Raw genomic sequence first — 26,308 nt, forward strand, 5'->3', positions numbered from 1 at the left:
ACAATCCCAGCAATCACTAACACGAACAGAGATAAATTAATTGACCATAAAAATATAATGTACACATTTAGAGACTACTATAACTCATTATATTCTATTGAGTTCAAAGAAAACAAAACACAATCTAATGCATTCCAGGATACATTACAGATACCACAAATAAATACTTTTATTGCAGAGGAATTGGATAAACCTATGGTGCTATCAGAATTACTAGATGGTATAAAGTCACTTCAGAGCAGGAAAGCAGCAGGCCCTGATGGCTAACTTGTCAAAATTTATAAGAAAATCTCCACTCAGCTAGCTCCCCTTTTATTATCAACATTTACAGAAGCTAGAGACAACCAAATTCTACCTCAAACTCTTCGCCAAGCATTAATCATCATCTTTCCTAAACAAAATAAGGATTTATTACAATGTGCATCACACTGACCAATTTCACTTTTTTTTTTTTATTAATTTTATTGCAATCCATATAAATCAATCAAGTTTTTACAAAAAGAAAAATTGAGTTAAGGACAAATCGATCCCCACCCCTGACAGAGAGAGTGCAAGGCAAACAGCGTGAAATTTAGGGCTTGTAAACATACCTAAATTAATAATTTCTCTGTGCTTTATGAGCTTATTTTAAAATATTACTGATTAGATCCTGCCATGTTTTGAAAAAAGTCTGTACAGATCCTCTGAGTATTTGATTTTTTCCAATTTCAAATAGTATAACACATCGTTTTCCCACTGACTTAAAAGAGGAGAGTTTGGGTTCTTCAAGTTTATCAGAATAAGTCTGCGTGCCAAAAGTGTGGTGAATGCAATCAAAGTTTGTTTGTCCTTCTCCACTTTAAACCCCTCTGGAAGAACCCCAAGCACAGCTGTTAATGGGTTAGGAGGGATTGTGAGTCCAAGGCTGTCTGAGAGGTAATTAAAAATTTTTGTCCAGAATAATGTTAATTTGGTGCAGGCCCAGAACATGTGACTCAGTGAGGCTGGGACTAGGTTGCAGGGTTCGCAGGTTGGATCATGCCCTAGAAACATTTTGGAGAGTTTTAGACGAGACAGATGTGCACGATATATAATTTTGAGTTGTATAATTCTATGCTTTGCGCATATGGAGCTCGAGTGAATTTTCTGCATTGCTACTTTCCACTCCTTTTCTGATATATTAATTAAGAGATCTTTTTCCCAGTGTCCTCTTGGATCTTTGAATGGGAGTGATTGTAACATGATTTTATATATTGTAGAGATGGTGTCTAAGTCCTTAAAGTTGAACAATATTTTTTCCAACATGGATGAAGGTGCAAGATGAGGAAAATCGGGAAGGTTCTGTTTAAAAAAGTTCCTGATTTGAAGATAGTGAAAGAAATGTGTAGCTGGAATGTTAAATTTTGAATGTAATTGTTCATAGGATGCAAAGATGTTGTCTATATAAAGATCTCTAAGCAAGTTAATTCAAATGTTTTTCCAGATATTAAAAACTGCATATGTTTGTGAAGGATGAAAGAGGTGGTTCTCTTGCAGAGGTGCCACAGATAGAAGCTTCTCCGTCTTAAAATGCTTTCTACATTGGTTCCATATTCTAAGTGAGTGGAGCACAATTGGGTTATCAGTATATTGCAGATAACGTGTGTTTATTGGAGCACAAAGCAAGGAATACAAAGAAGTACTGCAGGATTTTACTTCTATTGCGGACCAAGCCTGTGTATGTTCTTCTATTTGTGTCCAGGTTCTTATCACCTGTATATTTGCTGCCCAGTAATAAAACTGGAAGTTAGGTAGGACCAATTTCACTTCTGAATAATGATGTTAAGATACTCTCCAAAGTCCTAGTTAGAAGGATGGAGAAAGTGCTGCCTTCGGTAATATCACAAGATCAAACTGGATTTATTAAAGGACGACACTTAGCTTCCAATCTCCGACACCTGTTTAATGTAATATATTCACCTGCAAAGTCAAACACCCCAGAGTTATTAATATCGTTGGATGCTGAAAAAACATTTGATATGATTGAATGGAACCACGTTTCACTACATTAGAGAAATTTGGGTTTGGCTATAATATTTGTGCATGGATCAAACTACTGTATACCAATCCAGAAGCTTAAATTTGTATTAACAACATTTGTTCAAACTGCTTTAAACTAGAACTCCCCTTGTCACCACTACTATTTGCAATCACCGTTGAACCACTGGCAGTTCACTGTCGAAATGCTTATCAGATAAAGGGGATTATCAGAGAAGGACTGGAACAGAAAATTTCTCTATATGCCGATAATATGGTTTTGTATATATCAGACCCACAAAATACTGTGCCTACAGTCTTAACAGCACTTACAAAACTTCAAAAGATCTCTGGTCTCACAATTAATTTTAATAAAAGTGTGCTCTTTCCAGTGAATTCTCAAGCATACAATATTACATTGGACACCTTCCCTTTTATCATTGCAGATCCATTTAAATACCTTGGGGTAAATATCATAAGTAAACATAAAGCTCTTTATCAACAAAATTTCACCGTTTATATGGAAAAAATTAAGCAAGACTTACAGAGATGGTCAACCCTCCATCTCACTCTAGCTGGAAGAATTAACGCTGTTAAGATGAATATTCTTCCTACGCTTCTTTTTTATTTCAAAACATTCCAATATACATCAATAAATCATTCTTTAAGCAATTAGATTCAACCATAACCTCATTTATTTGGAACCTCCACGTATCCAAAGAGCAACTCTACAAAGACCTAAGACAGAAGGTGGCATGGCTCTACCTAATTTTTAGTTTTATTAATGGGCAGCAAGCCTACAAGCTATAAAAACCTGGACACAAATAGATGAACATACACAAGCTTGGTCCGCAATACAAATAAAATCCTGCAGGATTTCTTTATATTCCCTGCTTTGTGCCCCAATAAATGCAAGTTATCGCCAATATACTGATAACCCAATTGTTCTTCACTCACTCAGAATATGGAACTTATGTAGAAAGCATTTTAGATGGATAATCTTTTACCTGTGGCACCTCTGCATGAGAACCACCTTTTTCAACCCTCACAAGCATATGCAGTTTTTAATATCTGTAAAATATTTGGGATTAAATTGCTTAGAGATTTTTATATAGACAATATCTTTGCATCCTCTGAACAATTACATTCCAAATTTAATTTTCCAGCAACACATTTCTTTCACTATCTTCAAATCAGAAACATTGTCAAACAGAACCTGCCCGATTTTCCCCATCTCCCAACTTCCTCTATGCTGGAAAAAATATTGCTCAGTCTCGAGGACTCTGACAGCATTACTGTAATATATAAAAATATTTTACAGTCCCTCCCTTTCCAAGAGGACAATGGGAAAAGGATCTTTCACTCAACATCAGAAAAGGATTGGAAGGTAGCAATGCAGAGAATTCATTCAAGCTCCATATGCTCAAAGCATACAATTATTCAACTCAAAATTATATATCTTTCTCCCTTGAAATTGTCCGAAATGTTTCCAGGGCAAGATTCAACCAGTGAACACTGCAATCAAGCTCCAGCTTCACTGGGTCACATGTTTTGGCCCTGCACCAAATTAACATCATTCTGGACAAACATGTTTAAGTGCCTTTCAGACAGCCTTGGTGTCACAATCCCTCCTAATCCACTAACAGCTGTGTTTGGTGTTCTTCCAGTAGGGCTTAAAGTGGAGAAGGGCAAACAAACTGTGATTGCCTTCACTACATTATTGGCACGCAGACTTATTTTGCTAAACTGGAAGAATCCTAACTCTCTTCTTTTTAGTCAATGGGTAACTAATGTTTTATATTATTTGAAATTAGAAAAAATCTAATTCTCACTTAGAGTATCTGTGCAGAACTTTTTCAAAACCTGGCAGAACCTAATCAATAATATTTCAGAATAAGCTCTTAAAGCACTGAGGAAGTAGATTCTTTCCCATTTCTTTTTCTTCTCCATGTATCTGTATCCACCTAATAAACTCATCAATTTATTCATTTTTACTATTTTTAAGTTTTAGTCCGTTGGCCATGCTCTCTTTCTCAGGGGTGGGGGTTGATTTGTTTTCAGTCCTATTTTTTTTTTGTAAAAATTGATCTATTTGTATGGAATGATTACAATAAAATCAATAAAATAAAAAAAAAGATCACTAATTACCGTCACTGCACAAAACATGGACCAGTCCCGGATAGGTCACCTAGTCATCCCAAGCAGGGGTGCGGAAATCCAACACCCGACTCGTCCGACACGGGTAAATTGACCATCGGACAAGCGTGTTTTCTTGGTTTCAGTTGTCCCCGGACAAGTGCAATTTTCTAGAGAAAAAAGAATTAAATGTGCAGTGCAGGGCACATTTTTACCACTACTTTCAAATTTTAAACATTTGGGTACGTACTTCATGCGTAAAACAGTCTACTTAGGCATGTTCTTCATGTCTCAAATTGGTATTCAATATTGTTTACAAAATGATGGCTGATTTTTCAAAGGGGAAGCACTCTTGTGGTCTTACATAAGTATTTTACCCTACTATTTACACGCTTGGAGTTGCTGTCATTTTTTTCATGCCGACATTACGATGTAATTTGATGATTTTTCATTATAATCAATAACTTTTATATATTATTGATAAAATAATTTTTTTCTACATAAAAATGTGGTCATTTCACCTACAATGCAATTGTTTTCACCACATAAAGCTTGTTAGGCATTTGATCTTTCCTGAAATTTGCGATTTCGGGTAGGTTGTGATATATAGCTGTCTATAGATCGTTTTTGATTAGAGAATTTCTCATATAAAACAAGTTGGCTTCATGCTGTCAGTTTATTAAAAATAAAGACAACATTCTAACGGTTTCCAAATGTTATGAAATATCAATAAAAATCTTCACTTACACGCGATTATTTTTTTTCCCGACAACATCGGTAATATTTACTTCTTTGGAAATGTAACCTCTTGCTGAATTTCAAATACATCATTAGGAATTACCTGCGTAACCCATAATGCACTGCAGTAAGCACGTTGTTCTCGCTATATGCATGTTGTTGAAACTGAAGCAAGTAGCATCGCGGATGAGAAATGGATCATTGCTTGATTAAAACAGGCCTTGAAAAAACTAAGGAAGCATTGTAAGGCCACTGTGAAAAAAATACGGACACAGTGAAGACAAAAAAATGTAAATGTCGAGATTAAAGTTGACATGTTGACTTTATTCTCGTAGTTTATTTTGTCAGTAGAATGTCGGAAACTAAATTTCATCTTAGATTTTCTCAAACCCCGTCATAAATTAATATAGCACATTAAATGCTTTATATTAAGTGTTCCCCGACCCAGCTGTTAATCCCTGCGCGCTTCTTAAACTGACTTTCTCTTGCAGTGAGAGGCACAGACAGCCGCATATTGACTTCATGATATTCCTGCTCTATGAACATTCAGAATACTAAGATAAATACTTGATATCTTTTTCACGATGAAATGCATTAAAGCATGTATTAGACATGGGTGGCGGGGGGCACGGTGGCGTGACTGTAGTGCTGCTCCCTTGCATTAAGGGGTTCTCAGGTCTAGGTTCAGGGTAGAGAAGTTTATGGCAGGTGTGACGAGGCTCCAAAAAACTGGATATTTGAATGGGTATCGCACAGGTTTAACTGAAATATTGTGTAAATGTTGGGTTCGTGTTCTGGAGGTCAGAGACAGGAACGCAGAATTCAATGGATGTTTTTCTGAGCAGGCTTTCTTTATTGCATGTTTGCTGTGTCTATCTTACGTACTAAACCCCCAGTTCCTATTCTTTGTCTTTCTCCATATAACCAAACACCACACGATAAACGTCTTTGTGAAATTAAAACTTGTTATAAACCTAGACCTCAGAGTTTTCAGAACTTTAAAAAAAAAAATTATTATACATGTTTAATTATGCCATCCATTCAGAGGTCTAAGCTTATAACTAGTTTAAATTTCACAAATACGTTTATAGTGTGGTGATTGGTTATGTGCAGAAAGAAAAAGGATAGGAACTGGGGGTTTAATACGTCAGATTGAGACATGAGTCTAAAAGTAAGAAAAAAGTTGGTTCAATTGAAAAAGCGTTTTCTAAAGCTGAACGCTCGGAAGTTGAGCGTTATGCTAGGCTGTTCAATACTGCTTCTTTAGAAGAGTTTGACCCACGACAAGCTATGGAATTCTGGCTGTCACCTGGCAACAGGCACGTCACTCATAAAAAACCTGAAAAGTCATCAGCATCCACTTCTGCAGGACCATTAGTCCAGGAACCATGCAGTTCAGCTCAAGCAGAAATGAATAGCATTCAGCCCATGCTGGCTGAGATGGTAAAGATTCTTGGGGGAGAAGATGTTGCAAGACAAAAGCTGAAGAACATGGCAGAAAATGAATCAGGACAGTGTTCTGTTATGTAACTGTAATATATGAAAAAAAAACTAGTGTAGCTATAATGAAGGCATTGTTTATTAGCCAGTTTAAAATAAGGAAATCTTTTATATAATGTTCTAGAGCAAGGTGGCAAAATACTACGCCCTGAAAGAACTTTTTTCAGTTTTAAAATTGAAGGCATTTAGTATCAATAAAAGAGATCAGAAAATATAAACTATTTTTCACTTTTGTTATTTGTTTATGGGCAAGTGAATTTAACTGGCGGACAAGTGGATTTCCTAAGTTTAGTTGTCCGTGGACAAGTAGAAACAAATTTGATTTCCACACCCCTGCCAAGACAGTTGAGCAGATGGCCACGTTAAATCATATATGGGCAAATTAGACTGACTGATCAACCTAGCCTACACACCTTTGACAGAGAAAACTCACAGAGGCCTGAGGAGTATAAGCAAGCTCCAATTTAAATTCTCAAATTTATAGCTCTGTACCACTCTCATCATATTATGAAAACTAAATGTGAACATAACCAATTAATAATATTAATCTGATGCACACAGTACTGTATATATTGTTTTTAATTATTTTTAGGGTTAGTAGCTTTAAACCTTTCAATCCTGGATATTGGTGGCTCCCTGACAAAAGACATTGCTGGCCACAATTGCTGGATAAGGTATACAAGAAGAGTACAACATCTCAGACTCACTGACATTCTTTCCTGTCACTCTGGCTGGTCTGCAGCACTTGAATTGTCTGGCCATTGCTGTAATGATCAGAAATGTGAATAGTCTTTCCTTAAGAAGGTTTTCCCAAATGCTACTCTGTGTCAACAGTAGAGACACTTGCATAGGTTTTACAAGAAGAAACTCAGGAGTCCATAGTTTGAAATGCTGCGGCACTAAGTGCAGGACCATTGGCTGCAGCAGACATAACACAGTGAACATGTGTCATCTTTCTTTATTGGAAAACCAATTTCTGGACACCTCAGCTGGCACAGCATATCACTGTGAAACTTTCATTCATCACTTTCATAACACAATGCATACTATGTCTAGTTTAAAAGGGAAAGCTTGACATAAATGTAGATGAATTTTTAAAAAATTGGATGCACATAGCATTTCCCAACATGAATGTGTGATTTTAGCAATAAAATATCACATGTCAATGCTGCACTATGTGTAATCACAAGAAAAAAAATATCTTGTTGAAAAATGCATATTCCTCTGCATCACCTTGACTGTTATATGCAGAAAAATGCTAATCTGCTGTAGTGACTTGCTCATAATAAACCTCCTTCATGAAAAGTAATATGCTAATAAATGTGCAATGTTTATCCAGATGGATTGACTCAATTTTGTGTTATCGTGTCCACAAACTCACATCCTGACATGTAGACACAGACGGACTTCATTTCAAAATTGGTGAAATGAAGATAAGTATATTCATTGAAAATATGACATCTGAATTTTGAACCAGTAATGGTACTTTTCTCATATTGCATGTTATAGAGCTTACACTGTAAACCAAAATCTGTAATTTTTCCCAAAAATCTAAAGTGATTTAGCATTTTGTAATGCTAGTCACTTTTTTAGTATTTTTGATTTATTGTGTCCACTGACTCATATCCTCATACAAAGATAGACATTTAAATTATTAATACACACACAGAAGCTGATATCATTCTGAAAGCAATTGAGTAAAGTTTAGGGATGCCTAAAAGATGTAAATTCATTACAAACTGAATGTTGAAATGTTGTCCCTTTCACAATACTTTCCTATACAGTATGCAGAGAATACCTATGGTACATTTATGCAAAGTAAAAAAAAAATAAACTTAATTAGACACAAGGTCACAAATTAGCAGAGGCCAAGAATGAAGAAGTTATTTGTTTTAGTGGGGGAAAGGGATGTAGAAAGTGAAAAACTAGAAATAATTTTTTCTATTTTATCAATAAATGTAACAAATGGTAGCTGGCCCTATCCCTAAATGCATTTGTTTAAATTATTACATCTCATATTGTTTAAGAAAGACACAAATGAGAAAAACTGTGAAAGCGGCTGGAAATATGAATATCTCCAGGGTGCCTTCAAAAGTTGCAGTTTTGGTGCAATTAACTAATTTAATTAATTATTAAATGTAGTCAAATTAACTAAGTCTGCACATGTGTAAACAGGCACATTCAGTTGTTTGGTAAAATAATCACTTTTTTTTAAATTTTATTTAAAAATCCATTTTTGCCAGAAAGGGTTGCAGCAATATAACCAATTTAAAACAAAATAAAAGCCGGAAATGTTAAAACAATGTAATAGAGCTCATGCACCATGTATTTAAATGAAGAAATAAATAAACAGAATACATAAGGATTCAGCGAGTTGGAAAATGGATGGATGGATGGATGTTACACAAGTTATATTGTTGAGGCTATGGAATGTGGGGAAAAAAATCCACTTTGAAAGCAGAGCATTTCTAAGAAGCCAGTTGCATCACTAAACATACTTTTGTTAATAACTGGCAATATCATAATTATTCTGTTACTCTGATTATTAATCATTATTTATTTATTTATGTTTTATTGAGTGATTAACGTAAATTGAACATTTATGCATGCAAATTCTGTACCAATTTGTGATTGCTACTGTTCTTATTTTGGTATAAATATGTATAAAGGCTTTATACCTGTGCTCAGTGAAACACTATGTAAGAATAAGTTGAAATGAATATTTCATTAATAGGATACCCGAGGGATGTACTGGGAGTGTGCTGGACATCAGCTGAAAAGTTTTAAACAGGTCTGAAGGTTACAGTGCAATAATGCATAGTGCTATGGAGTAGTAGGATGTGGTGGCAACAGACTTCATAGTCTGACTTTTGAACCTTTTCCCTTAAGATGAATGAGTAATCAAGTGGTCCAAAATGTGTAAATAAAAACCACCAAACTACATTCACTTTGTAAGAAGTTGAAATAAAATATTAATGCCAGATTAATAAGTGACTAATGGTTTCATACTGAAACAAACTTAAGTGTGATCTATTTTTAAAATATCAGGTTAAAGATGCAACCATAACATATTACAAGTGTACCCATATAGGACACTTGGGCATTACTATTTTGTATTTGGCAAATAATTTAGACTTTAAAACCTTTATACACCACTTTCTTTACAAGATCCACAAATACTTGGAAAACACGAAAGTACATTTTACATATTTTTGTCTATATGTGCTACATTATTGAATTACCAATACACTATATTCATTATCATATGAAAAGGAATCTATCAAAATTGTGTTTCTGTCTGTAATGCTCCTCTGTTCATGCTGCCATAAGCCTAAGGAGTCTACTACCAAAAAGGCTTGATTATTCCTATATTTGTATCCAACAAACATAAGCATTCAATTCATTTTAACATACTTTGATTTTAACTCCTTTGATAATTTGTACTTCAATTTTTGCTAATTTTTCTGCTTTTCTGTATATCTCCCTAGTCATTATGTCACAATGCGCCTCTCAGTCATGCATATATCTAAAGTTGTTTGTGACTGCCTTCTTATCGCTACTGCTATGATTGAAAACATTTTATCACATTTTCCAGTAACTAATATAAAATTCTATTTCATAAACACCATTAATAAAACGTATACACTGGGATTACTTTTCACCATAATCAATCTGTTAATGTGCATTTTATAAAGCATTTTTTACAGTAAGCAGTATCACAAAGTGCTTTACAAAGCAATTCATAATATACAGTAGTACAGATGAATGGCATACTTGAGCACAATGTGTCAGAGGGGAAAAATTCAGATTACTGAACACACTCATACAGAGGCAGGTTTATAATTCTGTATTTTGTCCATGAAGTTATTATACCTCCCCAGGAAAACTGCTGCTAAGAATATTTAACAGCCTCAGTTCTAACTATCAAAATTACAACTGTGACAGCAGTTAGTCACACCAAAAAAGTAAAATTATTAAAGGTATCTCACATAGATACTGTTCCTATTATTAGTTAATTGTTTGTCACATAACTAAATGCTATACTCGAGTCTTATATATTACTCCATTCAAAAATGATTAATAAAGGGTGAAATCTATCCATTATTGACATACTGGGTAGACATATTTTCTTTCAGACAGAGTAACGGTCTTAACCTTCACAAAGCGGTTTTGTTGATAAAGTTTTAAGTTTATTGTTCATATTACTTCTGAATCATCAGTTCTCTACTTATACATTTCAAGTATTATTTGTAGCATGTTTTTTTTTTTTAAACACACCAATGTTATCACCACGTTTGTCCACCTTTTGATCTAATGAACTTAAATGACAAATGTTCTCAAAGCTGCTTAATCCAATTCACGTCCAAGTAGCACTTACCCTATCCTGGCAGCAGTGGGACCAAGACAGCAACTACTCCTAGGCAATTTCATGACTTTCTAAAATAAAATAAATCTAGTATTTTGTTTCATTTTTGTATTATTTTTCCTTAGTTACCTGATGTTTTAGTTAAGATTTTGAAAATTATCAATATTCCTCACAAAAGATTTTATTTTTTGTATGAGTGCCAATTGAGCATTTATGCCTTTTCTAAGCATAGTCTAGCAGAAGACTGTGACACTTCAGATGACACATATACACTTCCTGTTTTTCCATGACTGGATTCCCCTAAAGACCTTCACTTACATTTATTTATGTTTCTAAATCCCTGGTTTCAAACTGCTTTCTCTACCTTTTCACTTTGATTAACATATTAACTATTTGGCTCTAATTATGTGCTTCTATTTTATTTATTTTTCTTTCCAGACTATGGTTTTATTCACATTGTGCACACAGGAATAACAGCCCAAGCATTAACATGCATTCAATGCAATAAAAACAACTTTGCATTTTGTTAAAATGGACAGTCTAGAATGCATTGGGAAATTATTTTGGGCTTCCATCCTTGTATATAATCTAACTAGCAAAATACCCGCGCTTCGCAGCGGAGAAGTAGTGTGTTAAAGAAGTTAAAAAAAGGTAACATTTTAAAAATAACGTAACATGATTGTCAATGTAATTGTCGTAGGCTTATTTTAGCATTGAGAATGATGAGTATGATTGTAAAGGTTGTGTATGAGAAATACACAGTTTTAGGATGTAAGGATCTCTTTGTAAACAACGCTTGCAGTTCTGCCCTCAGGCTGTAAAATGTCTGCTGAGTTTACTCTTGAGCATTCAACGTACAGTTGGCCATGTGAGAAGCAATCTTGTGTCAAGTCAATGCTGACCTTTTTTAGAGTCTGGCCCTGTGACTCATTTATTGTCATAGCGAAGCAGACCCTTACTGGAAATTGGAGGTGTTTGAATTGGAATGGGAGGTCAGAGGGTATGAAAGGGATGCGAGGAATAAATACAGTCTTCTCTGAGCCTGTTTCAGTGAAGACAGTTGCCTCAATGAGGTTCTTGTGCAGAGATTCGATCTAAAGCCTGGTGCCATTACAAAGTTTTGGTGGTTGTAAGTTTCTTAGTAACGTGGTGGAGTAAACGAAAGATTCGATCTAAAGCCTGGTGCCATTACAAAGTTTTGGTGGTTGTAAGTTTCTTAGTAAAGTGGTGGAGTAAACGAAAAGGCAGGAGTCACCAGCAAGGAGACGTGACGCAAGGCGAACAATAACAGGCTTGAAGCGGTGGAGTAAAGAAGAAGGAAGCAGTGAGCATGAACAGCTGAGGACAGTAAGGAAGCGAGTGAGCACGGGATGTCGTTAATGTATATATGCAGGGAGCCAACCACGTGGTAGGTGTGTGGGCAGCGGCCGTGTGGAGAAAGGAAGGGGGACCAGGGGTGGCCCTTGTGTGTGAAATAAATCCTCTTTTAATGGAAATAAGGAATGAAACCACCAAAAGGAGAGCTCAGTTCCTAAACTTCCTTATGGCGTAATGGTGAGACCGCCAAAAAGAAGACATTATTTTCAAAAGTTCATTACAGGGCACAACACGAAATGAAACATAGTTAACGTTTGTAAGTACAGTGTAAAGGATGAGCATGGGAAAACTGGAAGTAGCAGAAATAGTAAGGAGGGGTTTCCCCTATCTATATATACAGTTTATGGGGTACACCCGTTTCCCCCTTTGGGTGTTGTAATAGGACATGAAACATACCTAAGTTTTATAAGTACACTGCAAGGAATGAGCATGCAAAATTTCAGCTTCCCACATATATGGAAAGTGGGAGAATTAGTGATGAGTCAGTGAGGGCTTTGCCTTTTATATGAGTAGATAGCAAAATACCTGCACTTCGCAGAGGAGAAGTAGTGTGTTAAAGAAGTTATGAAAAAGAAAAGGAAACATTTTAAAAATAACATAACCAGCGGTAAAGCAAGGAAGACTTTGTAATAAGGATGGTTGGGTGCACATACAAGGGGTGCCTACTAACCTAAAAGGGAAATTCGGAGCTGACGGCTTTACTTGTCTGTTGTGGAGCGGGCGTCGGCCATGGATGGATGCTAATGCCAAGTCACCCGGGTGAGACAGATTTCATTCTTCAATAAAGGAATTGTTGGCGAGCCAGTGAGAGCACTTCTTTACATGTAAATTAAGTAAACGTGTCCGCAGCGCACATCAGGATTGGTCGCCGGATTCACTGTAGACTTCTCAGGCCGTTTAATTATAAACTTTTAAATGAAAGTTCAGATGAAGGGCTGGGGAACGTGTGGGGATTGTGTGTGTCTGGGTGTCTAATTTATATGTGTATATAGTTGTAATATAGGTTAAGTACATGTGAATATATTTGCGCTGTTTATAAATAAGAGATTGTAATATAGGTTAAGTACATGTGAATATATTTGCACAGTTTATAAATAAGAGATTATTTCCATTTGTTTACCTTGCTTTCTTTCTTTCCTGCTTTCTTGCATTCTTTCGTTTTCGGCAGTGTCTGTATGAAGTTGTGGATTTGCCTGCGAGTATAATAAAGGAACTGTCACCGAGCCGGTGAGAGCGCTTCTTGACATGTAAATTAAGTAAACGTGTCCACGGCGCACATCAAGATTGGTCGCTGGATTCACTGCAGACTTCCCAGGCCGTGTGATTATAAACTTTTAAAAGACAGCTCAGATAAAGGACTGGGGAACATGTGGGGATTGTGTGTGTCTGGGTGTCTAATTTATATGTGTATACTGTATAGTTATAATATAGGTTAAGTACATGTGAATATATTTGCACCGTTTATAAATCAGATATTCTTTCCGTTTCTTTACCTTGCTTTCTTTCTTTCCTGCTTTCTTGCATTGTTTTGTTTTCGGCAGCGTCTCTATGAAGTTGTGGATTTGCCTGTGAGTATTTAGTGACAGCGTGACAAAGTTGTTTCCGATTAGCTGCATCAGAAAATGTACCACAAAGTCTGACACACCTCCTTTTTACTGTTTCCTCACAGCTTGGAGTGCTGCTGACGGATGGCCTTAAGTGGCAAGAAGTCAATTACATGGGAGGCGTGGGGATGGAGAACGCAATATAGGCAGGCAGCCAACTACGTGGGAGGCATGGTGATGGGGGACGCAACTCCGCCTCACACAGCAGCCGAGCTACAGGCTATGGCCATATATATGTACGTAAGTAGGATTCAGTTATGACCGTTACGCGTAGAATTTCAAAATGAAACCTGCTTAACTTAATATATTGGTTAGGTGGAAAATTTTAATTGGATAAAAAGGATAGCAAGGTCATTATACAAATCAAATTGTAAATCATCCCTCAAGCCAGCAGCAAATTCCATGTCCTTTGACCCTTGACATAACAGATCCTATATGCATGATTCATCAACATTTACGGTGGGTAAATATAATTTCAGAACTAATTAAAAAATGGACCATTTAAATTTTTCATAACTTTAATTTCAAGATATTACTCTAGTGAATGCTTTCATACACTGATAAACCTTACAGAATATGTGATTTTATGGGTTTTTTTCTTTCTATAGGTATCTGCCAGGGTCCTTGCTAATGAAGTCACTATAAAGAATAAAGATAAGGTGAATGATTTATTGAAATCAATTAAATGCATACAGTGTCTAGAAACGGTGTCATTGTTTGAATAATGCAAGATCATTAAATAAATTCAAATATATTAATATACAATCTATGTTAAACAGCTTCACCCTGGAAATTTCCTAAAACAGTGATGTATGCCCTGCCCTTGTACTTTAAAATGTAGTGTGACATTACTTTCAATTACTCCTTTTTTGCACCAAATAATGACATTTGAAACACACTATTATATTTTTTTGGCACTGAGGAAACCAAACACTAAACTTTTGAAAGACCATGGTAAGTCTTCAAAAAGTGAATATTTTCATTTTTCCAATTTTGCAATACATTCCAGGTAGTTCATGTCAATGCACAACAATACAGAAATTTAACCTTCATCCACCCTAATAGAATTATATTCATAATCAATGTGTGAATTTAATTAAATCCATCATTACAAGTTTTGAGTCAAGGAAAATATAATTTTTGACTGAATGTCGCAGAGATGTTTCTCTGTTCATATCAGTATGTTTTGAGATATAATTAGTAACATAAGTTATGTGAAAAACTGCATGTTTATGTGTTTATTTAGCAACCGCAACTCTGTTCACTTTGCAATTTTTTTTGCATATTTAGCAACTGCAAGTCTGTTCAGTTCAGGATTTTTTCATGGATATTTAGCAACGCAAGTCTGTTCTCTTTGGGATCTTGTTGTATATTTGTAGTAACTGCTAATCTGTAAACATTAAGTTGACCCCCACATAAAGCTCCTGTGAAGCACGAAACACTAAAATTTCTGATGCACCTAACAGTTTTGCAAGTGGCAGTGTAGGTAGAAGCATTTTGCATACCATTCATATACATTACATCATTGTCGCAATTTGTGTTATATGAAAAAACTTGGTATCACCTTATTATCTCACTACAAATTGGAAAATTTGAACCTGAATTTCCAAACCTAATATATCCATACCATATTCATCCAATGACCGATAAAAATATTCAAATTCCATCCACATTTACACCCACATATTATATGGTGCAGAACTAAAGCATTATCAATTAAAAGCGATTCTATTTAATTGATCAAATCCAATATACAACTTGGAACAGGTATTGGGATGTAATGTATATAACTCCAGTTCTTAAGTTGTTACACTGGTTCCCAGTTCAGCTGAGAGCTGATTTCAAAATCCTCCTTTTAACTAATAAAGCCTTAAATATCCAAAACCCTGCTCACTTATCTACAAGTCATCATTACCTTCAAACCAAGAGCACATATTGAGATTGCAAGATGAAGGCCTACTTAAGATTCCAAAAATTAATAAAATAACAGTGGGATGTTGCACTTTTAGTTAGAGAGCTTTGAAGCTGTGGAATGATCTGCCTGCTAATGTAAGAAATGTCCCTTCAGTCTTTTAAATCCAGGCTAAAGACTCACTACTTTAGTCTAGCATACCCTGCCTAGATCTGCTGATTAGCTGTGCATACTGCATTTCTGTTTATTAGTCATTTGTATAGAAATATAAGTAATACAGTATCTTTAAACCGTTATTAACCCTCCCCTATTCTGTTTCTCTTCTGTGTACTATATCTGGGTGTGGCAAATGGTACCACTACTTCACTGCCAGGCTGCTCTCCTGTGTGTGGAAAAGTCATCTATGATAAAGGAACGTTGGAATCATTGGATAGAAAGATTCTCTCATCAGATTGAACAGCCAGCACAGACATCACTATAGAAAATTCAGGAGGGAGTAGGAGGTCACTTGGCCAAAGTCTTCAATACAGTGACATTATTTCTGACTCTCTCTTTTCTAATTTTAATCTGCTTTGCTGTCAACTGATCATAGTTCATTAATTAGTTAATGGGTATATATTGGTGGTTTCAAATTTTTAATCAATTCCTACCTTGTTCTCTTTGAGTTTTAACAAATCATTATTTATGTTTGTACTAGTTCTGTATTTAGTAATTAGTATAATCTATACTTGTATTTTGACTGAGAATTGTTCTTAGCCCTACACCTGCACTCAGTGAAGAGTGCTATACTGTTGTGTCCACACAGTTTTTTAGCAGAACCCTCCTTCTTCCATCATTTCACAACTGTCTTCTTGGCACATGTCGATGTCATGTCTTTTTCTTGTCTAAGAAACCTCACCTTCTTCACTTGTCAGTGCACCCTACTGGTTAGTAATGCTGTTCATCTACAATACTCATTAGTTCTGCTGGAGTCCTTCATTTCATTAACTGGAACACTGCAAACAAGCCACTCCTTGTCTCTGGGCTTCTGTCAGCACTGAGAGACATGTTACCATAGTGCATTCAGTACAGTATTAAATTTGGCAAACATCGACACATAAAAAGAATACATGTAGGCTAATTTTACTTTTTTCATAACATTTGTTTCATAACAAATTTAAACAAATTGAAATCAGTCAAAGTATTTCTGAGATTTTGAAGTATATATTTTTTCTATTATGGGGTGGATTTACTCTTAAATGCTAATATACTGAAATGTCCTTTCTATTTGGATACCTATTGGCCTAGATGTAAAATCCAAATTTCAGCTTTCGAAGTAAATGGGAAATAGGGTTTTTGTTGAGGATGGATCGAGTGAGTGAGTGAGTCAACTTTGTATTATATATAGTTTATGCCATAACCTATAATTATTAAACGTCCATGAAAAATTACAGGCAAATTTAAAAATAGGTGCAGATAGACACTCCACAAAGAGAGTTTAAATTTGCTTTTTGCAACTATTTCTCTGTATTTTACATCACAATTATAATGACACAAATACAAAAGAAAGAATATGTTTATAACATTTAAACATTACATGAATCAAAAGGTCACTAAAACTTGACACAAAACTATCAGGTTACACACTGTATTGCTCATCCTGTGGTAAATTTTTATTCTTACATCTACTATATAATTCTACAGATTTATCTTATTACACGGCCATTATTTACTCCTAAAAAATGCAAAATATATTCACCTAATAAAAGAAATTATGCAGCAGTTATTATTAGTAATAGAATTTTGCCAATTGGTAATGCAAGCTAATTCAGCAGAATAAAAGATTTTTAAGGAGGCAGGTGGAAGTGTGGCATTTAGACTGATAGACTTTACATTGGTTTTGTCACAGTTCTTGCTTAATCTTTTGTGCTGACATCAAGGTTCAATGCAAAAAAAAAATCTTTTTACTTACTTTTGCTATAATCTATTTTGGAATCTTTATAAGTAAGATTTCTAAATTTTGGTTTATGTTTCTTCTCCTAGGCCTAATTACAGCAATAAAATAATCTTACATTTTAAGGAATGACTAAACTTACCAGTTATTTGTGATAAAACATCTTGAAGCATATTTTTAAACTATAGTTTTTCCACATCTAGTTCTACAGTCTGTTGTTAGCTGCATTTGCTCTATGGTGTAACTAGTCTGCTACCAAGAAATGACTGATTTCTCCAGCTATTAATGCCTCATTTGGCACAACTTAAAATTATTTTGTAAGCAACTTTAGTGTTTTTTACAAATAGAAATCTTTAAAGGTGCAACATTTCTCTCTCAATTTTTAAAACAGACACCTAAAAGAAATTCAGACCTCTATCTTCAAATTAACGGCTCTAAATATACCGTATGTAATTGATATTTATATATTTCAAGAGGTTTTCTATGGCTTACTAATCTTCACTGATTAAGACTTTTCATTACAGCTTTCACAAGGAAATATATGAAAATGGAGAATTTGTAATAGATAACTTCTTTGCTACTCTTTACTACTGTTCTACATGTCAATATTTATCTACTCATAATGAGACTCACACATTTCACTACAACAGACTCAAGCAATGCTTGCCAGCAGAAACACTTTACTTAAATTTGAACAAGTTCAGTTGTCCGTTCTTGCCCAACAGAGATTTTTTAAATTTTTTTGATTTTGGTCTACATGCTAATTAATTTGGTTTCCATTTTTGTCAGAAATGTGTACTGTTTTTTTTCATTTAGGAAAGGTGGAGCAAAAAACAGTATACAATTACTATTTAGTGCCCATGAATGAATACCTCTTTTATATTTTACATACTATCTTTTGAATTTAGTGATAAATACCATAGTTTAAAATAAATGAAATAATTCAAACTCACTTAGACTGATATTACCATAGTTCTGCTTTATTTTGAAACTACAATGTATTTGCTGTGATAAACTTCAGCACAATCTCATGTATTAGAAAGCCACAGCCATCCTTTCTTACAATCTACACTCTCAACGTCAAGCTATCCAAACCGAAAAATAACAACACATGTGATGGTGTCCATTAAGGAAAAAAAGGAGATTTTTGTACTCCATTATATGATGTCATAGGTGTTCGTGTGCAAACATCCGCTAGTCATTAATCAAGTTATAAACTACCACTTATTATGAAGAAATAAATGACTTTAGTTTTTAATAGACCTATAAGTTTAACAATTTAGTGATTAAATTAATTAATTCATTTAGTATTACTGCAATACAAAGACATGAAATATCAAAATAATAAAATAGTGCACTTAGAGAATTGTATTTAATTAAGTTACATGCATTCAATCAATGTAAGCAATTCACTTGACTCTTTACAATCACATTAAATCAATCTGGACCTCCTACAATTTAAACAAGAACAAAATGGACAATAAGGTATGAGTCAAACCTGAAACTCTGATATCACCTACCTTTCTTCAGAGATGCCATCATCATGTGATGAGGTTTCCAAGTGACCCAAATTTATAATGTAAGGAATAATCTGATGACAGTATGTTCAAAAAGACTTCTACCATTTGTTTTATTACCTTTTTATTTTATAGTTTGACAGTTTACATTTCATCAAAATCATTCAACATGTATTGCTGTTGATTTCTGTTTTTTTTTTTTTTTTACATTACAGTTTTTCTCAAAGCTCAGGCAGAAAATGTGAATGGTTATTGGTCCATGGTATGCAGTAGTTTATTTAGAAATACAAGACAGCCAATTTCTTACCTGAAATCTTCATTTTGCAATCATGACACCACAGAGATGAGTTTATTTGAATATATTGCTAGACAACTAAATGATATGTTTAATCAAATTTTACAGGCCCCTTTCAAAGGTAACTAAATGGGAGTTGATACAGATGAATGGTGTCATTTAGCAGTATGCTGCATTTCAATCTTACCTGCATATAATTATACTGTTATCAGAGCAGTAGCCATTCAAGACATCCATCCAATTATGTGAATATGCACAACATATTTTTACTTAAATTGCATCTAATTTTAGAGTAGATCGGCTCTTAGAAAAGCACCGCAGGTTAATAACAACATGTTTTTGATTAATCCATTAATTTACCAGTAAAATATGAAATATGTAGAAATTTAACATATATATATATATATATATATATATATATATATATATATATACACACACACACATACTGCAAACTGTCAGTATATATGCGGTATAGAGTTGGCCATATTGTGTATGCATTATTAACAAAAAGCTTCCTTTTCATAACCTAAAACACGCTGAGGATAAATTCAGGGACTGGGACAGTGACTGTAGAATTCTCTGTCATTGCAAATCTTTTGTTCTTATGTTATTTTCAAAATAGTAATAGTTATTAAAAATGCAATGAGAAATGGCAATTCAGTGTATCAGGATTGCTGTGTTAGGTAATAACGAAGTTCTACCATTCTTATTTAGACATTTATTTTCATTTGACTTCAACTATATGAATGTACTGTGTGCATATTTCTACTGGTGTCTTCAAGTATACAGTATGCTTAAATGATTACCTGAAAACAATCTATAGTATCAACTCAACTTTATCTATGCTTTTAAGAATTTTGTGGATCTGGCTTTAGTATCCTTTTTGGTTTGAAAATAAAGCATCATCTAGCCTGTGAACAAGGTTTCTAGAATTATATACTACGTTCTAAATGTTGTTTCACTGAAACAGAGTTTAAATCTATCTGTATAAAGTTATATGTCACTGATTGAGTGACAAGACATTCTTAGCAATTTACTGACAACCTAAGAAAAACTTTTTCAGTAACAGATCAATTTAATGGCCCTGAGGGTCAGAAAAATCCAACCTTGCTGAAACGTTAATTTAATCATTAGAAGAAAAATAATAATAATTCACATTTATTAGTCAACTGTAGCAATCCATGTGCCAGTGTGCAACATTGCAGAATACCACAGGCAGTTGCATATCTGACTGTGAGACAGTAGCATCATGGTTTCAAGTCCAGCCTGTACCCTTTTTTAAGCTGTATCCATCCTGCATTGTTCATTACTTTTTCACTTGTCTGACTTGTTCTTGCAAAGCTATTTAGCTGCAAGTTTAAAATGTTCACTCCGGTTCATGAGTATGTTATGATATTTTATACATTTCTTTGTTCCTATATGTACTATCATGATAACTGTGTTGTTCATTCTATGAGATAAAGTAAGGGTAATACTTTATTGCTACTAGCATTCTTATAATGTTGCTAATAATCTTTGCATTTTCTGGAGTTAGCGAAAAACGTCTCAAGTGATTTTAACAGTAAAGAAGTCGTGGAATAATGTTTTCCGAGAAACCAAATGTTAGTTTGCTGCAGTTTTCCTTGATTATTTGAGATTAGTACTCCAAAACAGATTAATCTTCCAATTTACTGCTCGAGTATCTGAATAAAATGCATAGTTATATGGTAATTACTGTAAAATAACATTTTTAGATTTATCTCTTGTTGCAGATTATTTTTCATAACATAAGCAATCTGGCAAAAAGAAAAATATAAAGTTCGCATGTGAAAATTTGTGTTGTACTGTGGCAATTTAAAGTTATTCTTATGCTAACATCAATGTTTTGTGGGATATTATAAATATATAGTTTTATGAACTCTGAAGTCATGTGATGTAATACACATATAGCACTACAAAGAAAAAATCAAGGTCCCTTCCAAAAGAATAGGGCACATTTAGCATCATGGGAAATGTCAACATCCTGTAGATCAATAAAGCAAAAGAACTAACACAGTGTAAAGCATTTCCCACAGAGGATTATATAGGGAATTTAGTCAAGGCAGGAAAAGTGGAATCGAAATAAAGTCACTGTCTCTTTCCCATGCATTTTCCTAGTATTATGACATATATTAAATTATCATGAGACAGAAACAATTTTGCTTGTTTTCTACAACTTACCCCATTCTGCTGTAAATTAGCCAGCACGTTGTATAAACTTTCCAAGTTTCTTCTAAGCACCAGTTTCATTGAATGATCACACAAATGAAAGGTGTTACCCTTGTTGTTGTTTCCTTTGGCTGAAAATGCAGGATAAAGGCACCCCATTCCCTCACCTCCCTCACCCTGAAGCCCATGGACTCTTTTATGCTTGGTCCTCACCGACAGTAGAATGCAGCAGAGCTTACCTTCCTTCATGACACGGTGATGGTGATGCAGAAACAAAAGGAAAGAAAGTACCTACCTTCCTCATTTAGTTTTCGTCAAAGTAAAGTGCACAACAAGCTATCTAAAATGCATGCTGCATGGTTGATAATTGAAAAGAAAAGCATTTAGTACCTTTAGTTTTACCTATGGAATTGATGAAATGATTCCATGAAGAAGGCATTTCCGGACAAAGAAAAAGAATAAAGAGGAGAGAAAGAGTCATAAGAATCATGACTGTATGTAAATGCAACAGCTACTTAAAGCTCACTGACAGAGACAGGATGTGTAAGGAAAAGGAAAGCTAGGAAATGTATGAAAGTGGATGAGATGCTTCAGTAGCTAGCAAAAGTACAAGAGGTCCCTGCATCACCCATGCATGCAAAAGAAGGAGATACCTGCCTTGTCGTGCCTTAGTGAAATGATGGCATGATATGAAAACTGTGTTGAGGATGTTACATCTTTAAAATTTCAGACAATTTAAACTATTTTTTCTCATTCCAGCAGCCAATGGAGAAGTGCATGATTCATTTTACCATGCACTGCCTGTAAACAGGGTTTCATGGATTCTGCTGTGCATACCCAAACCCAAGTAACTCAATTTTTTGGACAGTTTTGGAAATAGCCCGTTACTGAATGATTTACATTCTCAGTAAAAAGTGTTTTTGCAGGACTTTCCAAAATAGTTATTACTGTATGGATGCAAATGGAAGACAGATGATTCTCTAGAGAGAGAAAAAGAGAAATAGAAAAATATAGCAACAGGATCAGAAAAATAAAAAACGAACAGAAAGGGTGACTGATATCAACCATCCATTTACTGTGCAGCCAAAGAGAGCTTTCAAGCATCTGCCCTGACATCTGCAATGAGAAATGTAAAGCAGCTACAGCACAAGAAGAGACCATGGAAAGCAAGAGTGGAAAAGGAACAGAACCCATACCTTGGTCGCCCATCATCAGGTGCGCCAGACCTTGAATGGAAACAAGAGCACAGTCAGCAAAAAAAAAACAAGGGAGCATGGGAAGGTGTTTCTTGTGACAGACATCTATTTCTTAAGAGATGTCTGGTTCAAGGTAGGGAAAAGGAGAAGCAGGTGAGCAGGATTTGTGTTCGTGTGGAGGACGGGTAGGAGGGGTGGTGAGCAAAAGCATTTCTTCAACCAAGGGTTGCAATGCTTTGTATCCCAAATACAGTTAATTATATAATTAATTTTAAGACAACAGGTAGTTATATATACATGTTACACTGGAAAGGAAGGAAAAAAATCAAAGCATTTGTGCAACAAAAACTACGGCACTAAATCCACCAGCCTGGCTGTGATCTTCCCATCTTACTTGTCTAAGATGAAGATGCAGTCTTGTAACATCTTGTAGACGGGAAAGTTTAGTTTGGTTCCCCTTTTTAAAAACAAAACCTGATGGGCTGGGTCTGATCATTTTCCCCTCATCAAGCCAATGCAAAGTGTTCACCAAAAATGAAACATCTTTTTCGTTATAGGGGCAGGCGGGGGCAGTAAGGGAAAAGGTGGGACTTTCATTACACTGTTTTTTCACCAATATAATACATTCAAAAAGGCATTGAAGCACATAGTACCCAAAAAATCCCCATCACTACAATTTTAGTCCATAATCTTTTTCTTCTGCTGTATTTCCTATTACTTAAAAAAAAACTTTAAATAAAACCCACATATACTGTACATATGCAAGTGATAAATACTTAATTATATAATTAATATTTTATTGTGACATGAGTTACTGCTTGCATTTACCTTCACCAGTAAATCCTAAATAGATGTAAATGAAGTTGTTTGTCACTTTATTTTTTTCTTAAGCAGAGATCATATTTAACTTTAATGTCTACATGAGAAGGGACATTGAAAATGCACAGCTTAGAAATACTTACCAAGATTTAACCTCCACAAAGAAAACCTGTGTTTGCCACCTTTATTTATGCTGTACACATTCTACAGAACTGTCTGTCTGAAATATTTTAAGGGCTCATCAAATTATCTATTTTTGATCCATGACATGCAAGTTAATTAGATCTTTGCCATTATTTTACTTCCTCCAACACAGTTCATATTTCTGCTGTTTCTTTCCTTCACACACACTATGCTGCACACTTGCAAACAAAGTGGCAGAAAATTAGAGTGGCTCTTAGCATAACTGCATTATTTAGAATAATGAAGAAAGGAATGAGTACAGCCAATATAAATTGGTTTCCTAAATCCCTATTCACTGGAGTCAAGCTTGCATTCCTTCCTCTTCAGTTTTAATTCTTGTAATTAAACTCACCCGTAACACCCCTACATGGCATTAGCTCAACAGTCTCTACTACTCTCTCTTGGCTGAGGAAAAATTCTATATTTTTTAATTTTTACCAGCTTCTGTGCTTTTGCACTTTTAACATAACCATTTGTTTATATAAAAGAAACAAACTTACCATTTCTGGAATTTCAGGCTTAACAGTATAGACAGTATTACAATTTAAGAAGATGACGATAGAGAAAGAGAGAAATAGAAATAGATAGAGAGAAACAGAGAGAAAGGAAGAGAGAGAGAGTGGGGGAGGGGAATAAGCAAAAAAATTATAAAACACCCACCTTCAACATAGTCGTCTTCTGCAAGCACGGACAGGTAAGGAGAAAAAAAGGAAAACATTCATTAAGCAGCATGCAGACTGGAACTTGCCATTGCATGTCGTTATCATGCAAGGCACCAAACACAACATGCAAGTGCTCCATTGCCACCATTCAAAGGGTGAAAACCATCAGGGAAGCAGTGACCTTCTTATCGCAACCCTATTTATTTGAGTTGAAAAGTCATTCACAAGTCTTTATGCTGCCCTGTGTGGTGCCTGCTCCATTAAGGTTTTTTTTTTTCTTAAAAGGAGGAATCCCCATTTATGTGTGAAAACTATTTTTAAAAAATCTGAAAAGAGCTGGGCTTTTGATGAGAATCTTAAAGTCCCTCTGCAGAGTTTCCATAATGAATTCTTAAAAACAGAAGAAAATAAAAAAAAATTATTCAAAATAAAAAGTTCAATAGGTGGCTGCTGATTATGAGTTTATGATGTGAACTTGAATTGACAGCTAACATACATGCAAGTGAATCAGTATATTAAAAAGTCAAAATGGAAACACTGTTTTTTTAATGAAACATGCAAAGCATTAATTTAATGAAAAGTTCTAAAAAAGGAGAATTTCATGACATGTCTTACTACCAGAAAGATTCAGTCATCATAAACACAGCTCCTACTACAAATACTGGAGAAGTTCAAGTAATTAGCCAGTTTGAGCCTGTGGAAGACTTTCTTTTTTTATTTTTTCTTAAAAATGTGTGTCATTTTCTGGGTGGCATATTTACTTTCTAAATATATATGAAAACTAATATAAGTATCATTCTTCCCAACCATACATACATGTAAATGCTATTTTACTATTGTATGCAGAATGCATGCTTCAGGGATACTGCAGTTTTAGGATAACACAGCTAACAAACAAGACTTTAAACAACACATCACATAATAAATAATGAGTTTTATATATGTCCTTTCATCCATCCATTACGTCACCCACTTGTTGAATCTATGATATCCATATTAGGACCGTGGTTAACTGGGTTCTATACTAGTAATCAGTTAAAAGATAACAAACAGCCCTGTTTAGGACTGCAGTCCATGGCAAGAAACACTCATGCAAGTTTCCAGATTCTCTCATATCAAGATAGTTTAGAATAACAAATTATCAAACATGCAAGTCTTTGGTGTGGGTGTGAGGAAAACCAGATTACCTGATGAAAATCTAGAGAGATAAAAGAAGACATGAGACACTCTCAAAAGAGAGTATCCGGGCCAAGAATCAAACCTAAGCTACTAAAGTTTGGAGCCAGAAGTGCTATTAACTTCTAAAAATTATATTCTATAAGAAAATATTTATTTGTGTGTCTTATTTTGTATACATTTCCATTAACATCCAGTGACAGTTTAATCCTGGTGGTATGCAAGGCATTTGAGACCTTTGTCAGAAAAAAATTGTCCAAAAATAAACAACAGCCAAAACAAATTTCACCTCAGACAAGACAAGAAATTCACCTCTCAAATATGTATAAATTTCAATGAATATACAGTTCACTATTTGACACTTTGATCACGTGTGCCCAATCAGCAACAATCAATTAAATTGACTGTGGATTTCATGATTGAACAATTTTGGCTCATGTTGGTAAAAAGAAAAAAAATCAACATTACTGCTTTTCATACATTTTTTTGTCTCAATAAAGTTCCAGCCCCAGGCCACAGTGTTGTTTGTTCATAGTGTAATAATAAGAGATGACAAAAGTGAATAATGGAAAAAGAATGGAAAAGGAAATTCACAATGTTTAACCCACCCAAACACTTTTTGGTCAGAGGCAGTGCTGTCATTTCAGGAGGCAATTCAAAGCTTGCCTAGGATGCCATTTCTTCTAGGTTTCTTGCAGGTGAGGTCACA

At 34.8% G+C, this 26,308-nt stretch overlaps 1 protein-coding gene across 23 annotated transcripts in view; it reads right to left on the bottom strand.

The window, feature by feature from the left end:
• nrxn1a (neurexin 1a) overlaps positions 1–26,308 on the bottom strand; it is a 1,096,290-nt gene that overhangs the window by 943,177 nt on the left and 126,805 nt on the right. For 10 of the 23 annotated variants that reach the window (XM_039738472.1, XM_039738471.1, XM_039738469.1 and 7 more), the window contains 3 exons: positions 24,422–24,439; positions 22,760–22,789; positions 21,954–21,965 (listed from right to left, as the gene is read on the bottom strand). The exons of 6 other annotated variants lie outside the window; for them this stretch is intronic. In XM_039738472.1, the coding sequence (XP_039594406.1) occupies positions 21,954–21,965; positions 22,760–22,789; positions 24,422–24,439 (60 nt within the window). The remainder of the gene's footprint in view (positions 1–21,953; positions 21,966–22,759; positions 22,790–24,421; positions 24,440–26,308) is intronic. 7 more of the 23 variants (XM_039738483.1, XM_039738479.1, XM_039738473.1 and 4 more) reach the window with 1 other exon arrangement.

The sequence above is a fragment of the Polypterus senegalus genome, chromosome 16 (genome assembly GCF_016835505.1).
Source record: "Polypterus senegalus isolate Bchr_013 chromosome 16, ASM1683550v1, whole genome shotgun sequence".
Classification (NCBI taxonomy): Eukaryota; Metazoa; Chordata; class Cladistia; order Polypteriformes; family Polypteridae; genus Polypterus; species Polypterus senegalus.